Source organism: Montipora capricornis, chromosome 8 (genome assembly GCF_036669925.1).
Source record: "Montipora capricornis isolate CH-2021 chromosome 8, ASM3666992v2, whole genome shotgun sequence".
Classification (NCBI taxonomy): domain Eukaryota; kingdom Metazoa; phylum Cnidaria; class Anthozoa; order Scleractinia; family Acroporidae; genus Montipora; species Montipora capricornis.
This window is the reverse complement of record NC_090890.1, coordinates 41,496,218-41,503,717: the sequence shown is the minus strand read 5'-3', so window position 1 is coordinate 41,503,717 and position 7,500 is coordinate 41,496,218. Positions and strand designations below refer to the sequence as shown.

Genomic DNA, 7,500 nt, shown 5'->3' with positions numbered 1-7,500 from the left:
TTTTTTTGTGTGGAACGTTTGGATCAATTTCGACGTTTAGAAGTACACGAAAAGGCAAGAAATGTTTTTGTGATGAGGCTACGTCTGTCTGACCACAAGGTATTACACAACATCGCATCTTCATCAAGTTTTTCGATTTTGCTAGGGGTTTTCTCGTTTCCTTCGCTCGTAATAGCCCATTTCCGAGTTACTGCATGACTCAGTTTCAAAGCGAGTCCTGGTGCTCAACCATTCAAACGGAAATGAGTTGCATATTCTCATGCAAATCAAACTCATTTCCATTTCAATAGTTGAGCACCAAGACTCACTTCGAAACCGAGACAAACAGCAACTCAGAAATGGCCTATTCTCTCTTCCAAATTTTTGGAGTTTAAGGAATTTAATAAAACAATTATTTCATTCACGCTTGTTGGATGAAACTGGTTATAGCCAACTCGGCGCTACGCGTTGCTACTCGTTGGCTATCTACCATCTCATATCCAACAAGCGTGAATGAAATAATTGCCGATTACTATCACCCAACTAGTAGACTAATGCAAATGCAGCATTTTAATTGGCTACGCTACTAGAGGACTATTTAGTATTATTAAATTCTCAGCCTCGGATAATGCAATTCTCGTGCGCTGATTGGTTCACTCAATCTCGGTTATCAGCTCGTATACTTTAGTTTGACCTTATATGGTAAATGATTGCGCTTAGCGTTGCTAAACGAAAAACGTTTACGCCAGAGAGCGAAATTTCTTTCGGTATAAAGCAAAAGAAAAACGTTTTTGTGGAAAGTTTGGATCACTTTCGAAGCTTAGAGATACGCGAAAAGGTAAGAAATGTTTTTGTGATGAGCCTGCGTCTGTCTGACCACGAGGTCAGTTACACAACATCGCATCTTCATCAACTTTTTTCGATTTCGCTAGGATTTTCTCGCTTTTTTCGCTCGTATTTCGTACTTCTAAACTTTTGGAGTTTAAGGAATTTAATAAAACAATTATTCCATTCGCGCTTGTTGGATATGAGAGTGGTTATAGCCAACTCGGCGCTACGCGCCTCGTTGGCTATTTACCATCTCATATCCAACGCGCGCTCATGGAATAATTGTTAAATAGTCCTCGAGTAGCGAAAAGCGTGACGCCCTCTTTCGTTTTACTCCGGCCAAATACATGTTTCTTCAACTTGCATTTGCTAACTTTATTATTGGCTTTTCTGTCAGAGTAGTTGGGTGATACTAAAACAATTATACCCTTCGCCCTCAAGGGCCACGGGTCAATAGCCCATTTGGCTTCGCCTCAAGCCCACAAGGACTACTGGTCTAATTGTTAATCAACTTCAAAAAGCAGTGTCTCCTTAACTCCTGTCCTCAAGTAGAGATAAACCGTTGTATTTTCCTTAACGAAAATAACGCTGACCCTTAACACTTTACCTCATTCGGCTAGACTGACAAAGCTAGGATTCTTCGTGTTGGATATCAAAATTGGGAGTGCAACTAATCGCGTCCATTTCTGGACATAAGTGTGAATAGACATGTTGACAGGAATTGGAGTGATAGATAATCAACAAGGCGCGTAGCGCCTGATTGGTTATAATCATTTTATACCCAACAAGCCCAAGTAGAATAATTGTTTAAATTAAAAAACTTCAGGATCAATAACTCTTCCATGTTGATTTCGTTTCATTCGTCGGCCATTTTTTCTCACAGCTGAACTGAAAAGTTTTTTTTTCCCGCTCGCTTTATTGCTAACACGTTCCTTGACCATATTTGGTACAGCAAGTATATGAACCAATGGCTTGTGTCCGGCGAGCCAATGAAAATGCTGGAAATCTGATATCCGTAGTTCAGTTTTTACTAAAATATATTATTATCCATGCATTGCCGATTTGAGTGTCATAGGAAACACAGATGTGGTTTTCATCCTGTTTATTCCTCTGTTGCAGGTATTCGCATACTTGTCACTCTCCTTCTTGACACTCTTCCAATGCTGGGCAACGTGCTCTTGCTGTCATTTTTGATATTCTTCGTTTTTGGTATCATCAGCGTACAGCTATGGCAAGGAAAGCTAAGAAACCGATGCTTCACCGAATTTCCCAGAAATTCAACTTTTTTCACAAGGTATTTTTCCAGATAATACAGATGATGATGATGATGATGATGATGATGATGATGATGACGATTATTACTATTATATACAAGTCCTCGAGTTGAAAACCCTTGATTGTCATTTAGGGAAAAATATAGAATTTTGTTGCTGTGAAAGCCAAGAAGATGCGGCGTTATCTCATACCCTGGCCATCTCACCCCTCAGCGAGGAATACCGCTAAAAGTGTTACATTAGGCAGAGGCTGCATGATTTCCATGAATGAAAAGTGAACCAACCTTTTCCCCTTAGAATTATTCTCTACTGTGAGCAAACTCGGAAAAATAAAATGTAAGACCTCAAATTTTTATTTTAACAAAACTAGAGATAATTGTGCTTAACTTCCTAGATATAACAAATCCCATTTTTACAAGCCTTCCTTCGATGAACCTGATTTTGTCTGCTCCCTTCCGGACGATTCCGGCACCAGCAAGTGTTCTGATATCAGCCTGTATTATGAGAGAGATAAGGAATGTCATGGCTCGATTGAAAATAACTCCGTGCGTGTTAACTGGAATACGTATTACAATACCTGCAAGCCAGGCGGACAAAACCCATTTTATAATCTAACGTCGTTTGACAACATTGGCATTGCATGGATCGTCATATTTCAGGTAAATTTTGTAACAGACAGTGAACGGCCGTAAACTTTACCTGAGTAATTGGCCTTCAGTTCGGCCAGCAAGTGATAAATAATGCAGTAAACTATTGTCTTTGCAATCGTTTACTCTAATTTACTAACCGAAAATGTTTCCTCAAACTCTCAAGCAATGAAATGACACGAAAAAGTAGCGTTTGTTGACATCTGAAGCAGACATGCATTATGATTCATTGTCCCCCAAAATTGTCCATGTAACCGGTTCAGTCTCCCATGCAATCTCAAAATCAATCAGGCTTCCGCCTGATCATAACTTCGGGGATTACTGGGAACGACCGGTAATTTTAGAGTGTACCTACTCATCGTTCCTATGCAGTCTTCGTAATTATAACCTCCTATAACCTATAACTATAACTATAACTATAACCTACCTACCTATCTTCGTAACGATAACCTATTGCCTCTGCCTTTGTTTACCCTTAGCTATGCCATCAGTGAAATCTAAGGCCACGCTAGGAGATCGGGCATTCGCCGTCGCAGCGCCGTCATTAGGGAACTTAAGCAAACGACAACGACAACGGCAACGGCAACGAGAACTCACAAATTTGCATATTTAGTAGGCAAAAACAATAGCTTTGCACGCCCTGCACGTGCGTTTTGCACTTTTGTCCATTTCTTTGCCGTCGTCAGCAAAACTACAACGTGAAACAGCCAAATTTGAGGTTTTATGGACAACGTCATTACTTGAGGATAAATTTTCATTTTCTGCCCTTAATTGAGCGCCGTTCCTACGAGCGTCATTTTTGAGGAACTACCACACCCCCTTCATATCAAAAAAGTTGAAATAGTAACGAAGCGATTACAATAACGCGAATTTATATTTTGAGATGACGTTCTCGTTGCCGTCGCCGTCGTCGTTGCTTAAGTTCCCAATTGTGGAACTCTCTGCCTAGTGAGCTTCGCTCAATCACTTGTGTAAATAGTTTTAAAGCTCATCTTAAGGCCTTTTTTTTAGACATGCATATACTTAACAGAGATTTTAATAATACTTTCGCTAATTATATATCAATTAGTTTTTACCATATTGTATATATTTTTTAATGTATTAGTAGTCCTTGCCTTATTTTTAGTTAGATATTTATCTATTTTTCTCGTATTTGTAACTTAAGAATGCGCATCTGATCATAGTCATGGTAAGATGCGCACTAGAAATGAATAAATTATTATTATTATTATTATTTATTATTTGAAGTGCGGGCTGTAGACTTTCATCTATAACCCGCACTTCAAAATTCACGTTCATTTCATTTCATTTCATTTCATTTCATTCATAGAGTCTTTCACGAGAACAAATGAACCTAACAAATTGATCTGCTCCCAACTGTGTGGCTTCATAGCTCAGTTAGTAGAGCATTGCACCTGTATCGCAGGGGGCATGGGCTCGAATCCCATTGAAAGCGTCTGAATTTTTCAAGTGTCCGAGTAGTGAGGTGTGCTATTAGAGACAATTATTTAAATTGTTTAGATAAGTGCGAGGAACACTTCTTTCCCTTATTTATTCGCAGGTTATTACCCTGGAGGGGTGGTCAGATATGATGTATTTTGTCCAAGATTCTCACAGTTTTTGGAGTTGGATATACTTTGTTGTTCTAATAGTGGTAAGTATGATATCAGAACACTTCGATGTTTAGAGAGATTAAGTAAGCATCATGTTTACGGCAAACGACAAACGTCAGACTAAAATTTGCTTTTTTGTCAAAGACAGAAGAAACTTGTTTGATATGAGCTCATTTCTTGCCTGTTAGTAGCGGGTATCAAGTAACGTTTCAAAAGAGAGAGACGAGTTAGAATGACATATAATTTTCATGCCGTTTTATGACAAGCAGCAGCCCATCGTTTCGCGTTTGCCGTTTCGCGTTTGCCGTTTCGCGTTTGCCGTTTCACATAAACGCGATGCTTAATCTCTCTATTATTGCATGGAGTTCCTGAGGCGGTTTTCCCTTCGTGGTATATGACATCATCGAGAGGGGAAATACCCGGATGTCTTAGTTCTTGTGGAGCTTAATTATAACCATGAGGGTCTATATGACGTGGTCTTTAGATCGGGGAACGAGGACGACTAAGAGCACGAGTTTCCCGTACTAAGCATGCGCATAAGGTTCGGAGGCCGACATTTTTCGAAGTGCGCATGCTCAGAACGGAAAACTGGTAGTCGTAGTCGCCCTAGTTTCCTAGTGCTGTTACGTTTGGTTTCAAAATTTGGGTCCTTGAGGATATAAAAATAACTCTAATAGACCGTCTTCACAAATCGCTCCCAATAAATTATTCTTTTGTCTTTGTGTTAATCATTCTCACTAGCCTGAATTTGGAGCTATTTAAAAAAAAAAATTTTCCTGCTAACGAGGCTAGTGAGGATGATTAGCATGAAGACAAAGAATAATTTCTTGACTGCCATTTATGAATACGGTCTATGAGAAAAGAAAAAGATAGCGCAACTGAAGGAGCGTTTCTGTGCTGTCATTCGCAAACACAGCCTTTTGATCGAATTGACGTGCCTGCCCATGTTTTTAGCGAGCAAAATGTCGTTCAGAATAAGTCTTAGTTCAATCCTGAGTTGGAGTGCAAACCGAGTACTAAAGATGGACACTCCTGTATGAGCTCCTTTTACAATAAGATAATAAGCTAATCCGTACGGTAAGTAAATATTTGCTATATGAAAGCAGTTTTAAGAAAACACTCCGCTGTGTTATTGTTTCAGGTGGGCTCATTTTTCCTGGTGAATTTGTGCCTGGTAGTTATCACAATGCAGTTCCAAGAAACGAAAGCGCGAGAGATACAACTGATTGAAAATACCAAAGATCAAGCTAAACTCAGTTCATCAAAGCCAATAAATGCAGTTACAAAGTTTCTGAAAAACTTATGCATTTGTAGAACTGAAGATGCGGAGCCCCGGATTCATCATCATCATCATCATCATTTCTACCATCATCATCATTTCCATCATCACGTTTATAACTGCTTTGTGCCACCTTCACCAGGAATATTCCCGGCTTGTGCATCGGTCGATTCTGCGTTTTTTCCTTCGGGAGATCATATGCCTCAAATCCAGGTAAACGGAGAAGCAATGGCGCCTTTTTCCCCAAACTCTGAGCGGTCTGAGATCAATCAAGATCTTCTAGCTCCGCCGGAAAGAGCTTCTCGAAGAAATTCCAGAACATCAATTTGCTCGCATACTTTATCAATTCACTCTGAAACATCCTCGGCTGTATCTGTTGAAGAAATCGTAGCGCAAACGAAATCAAGTGTAACTTTGAACATTCCCTCACCAACTGTCAACGCCGGTTTTTTTGCATTTGCTTCAAATAGCAGCGCCTGTAAAAATAGAGAAAGTTCTTGTACCGGAAGTTCGGAGGTCTCTGCGTCTGCAACAGTGTCAGCGGAAATTAATCCACAATCTTCTGGTGCTGTTATACGCACAAGTACAGCGAGAAAGAAAGGAACTGATTCGGAAATGAAGACCAAAGGAGAACATAAGCCTTCAACTCGATTAAAAGACAGAGATTTATTGAAATGTCGTCGCTTTAGCCAGCCAGCTCATTGCATCGAAATGACGAGATCAGTATCTCGTGATAACTCATCATACAGTCCTTCAGAGACTTTCGAACACCACTTGAATTTTAGCGATTTTAGTCAAAATGAAAGAAATAGCGAAGACTCGGACATCGATGAGCAGTTATCTTATGCAGATATTTCAATCAATGATTTTCCTTCGAAGAGCTTGCAGGACATTGATTGCCAACAAGAGGTCAAATCCAGTAAGCGACAAAAGCCTCCACAGATTGAAAGGGATATTTCAATCCAGAGCGATGATGACATGTTCGACAGTCTCATGACATGTTCGAGTGCTTCGTATGACGTCACGTCAAGTCAAGGCGCTTGGCATGCATTGAGAGCTCTTTGCAGAAAGGTCGCAGTTAGCAAACAATTTACGTTTTTCATAATGATCATTATTTTGCTGAACATGACTTGTATGGGTCTTGAACATTACAATCAAGTAAGTTTTATGTAGTTTGTCTTGTTAGGTTCTTATGTACAGACTGTAGTTACCGTGAATGCGTTACAAGACTTAAAACTTTCTGTGGGGTTGGCGAATGAGAGAACGATGCCTTAACAGAGAAGGGGATAAGGCGGGGGTTGGGTGTGGCTACATAAGATATTCTCTAAACTTAGCAAACAATCAAGATATAGTCAGCTACAAAGGTCAATTGTTCTCTTTGCCTAAACGGAGCAGGCCATATTTTAGAGCTAAGAGCCGTCTGACAATTTTGAATACGAACTGAGGAAAGCCAGGTCGAAATTGATATTATTGTAGAAACCATTTTTTGGCTTGGCTTGGCTACCTGTAATAGAGCCGAAATATTTTAATTTTCAACTATCTTGTAATAAGCCAAAACTTGGTTTTTACAATGATATCATCAGTTCTCGGCCTTGTTTTCTTCATTTTGAAGCACACCATGTCAGTTTATATTCAGACCCGTATGCATACAAAGCCGATACTTTAAAGCATGATTCTAAAATTGCATTTTGCGATCCTTGGCCCGAGCTTGGTCTAAAATCAAGCACGGGTTCTGATTGTTTAACTTTGAAGTTTGTTCTTTCCAGCCTGATAGTTTAACTCGTGCCTTGGATACGACCAACATTGTCTTTGTGTTCTTCTTCGGCATTGAGATGGTCATTAAGCTGTTGGGCTATGGTGTTACTATGTATCTCAGCAAT

The 7,500-nt window shown here is 39.7% G+C and overlaps 1 protein-coding gene across 1 annotated transcript in view; it reads left to right on the top strand.

The window, feature by feature from the left end:
* The window catches only part of LOC138059061 (voltage-dependent T-type calcium channel subunit alpha-1H-like), a 35,834-nt gene that overhangs the window by 9,480 nt on the left and 18,854 nt on the right, over positions 1-7,500 (top strand). Inside the window, exons 6-10 of the mRNA XM_068904570.1 lie at positions 1,927-2,101; positions 2,476-2,740; positions 4,290-4,382; positions 5,483-6,778; positions 7,387-7,500. The exon at positions 7,387-7,500 is cut by the window's right edge and continues 38 nt beyond it. Coding sequence (XP_068760671.1) covers positions 1,927-2,101; positions 2,476-2,740; positions 4,290-4,382; positions 5,483-6,778; positions 7,387-7,500 — 1,943 coding nt within the window. The remainder of the gene's footprint in view (positions 1-1,926; positions 2,102-2,475; positions 2,741-4,289; positions 4,383-5,482; positions 6,779-7,386) is intronic.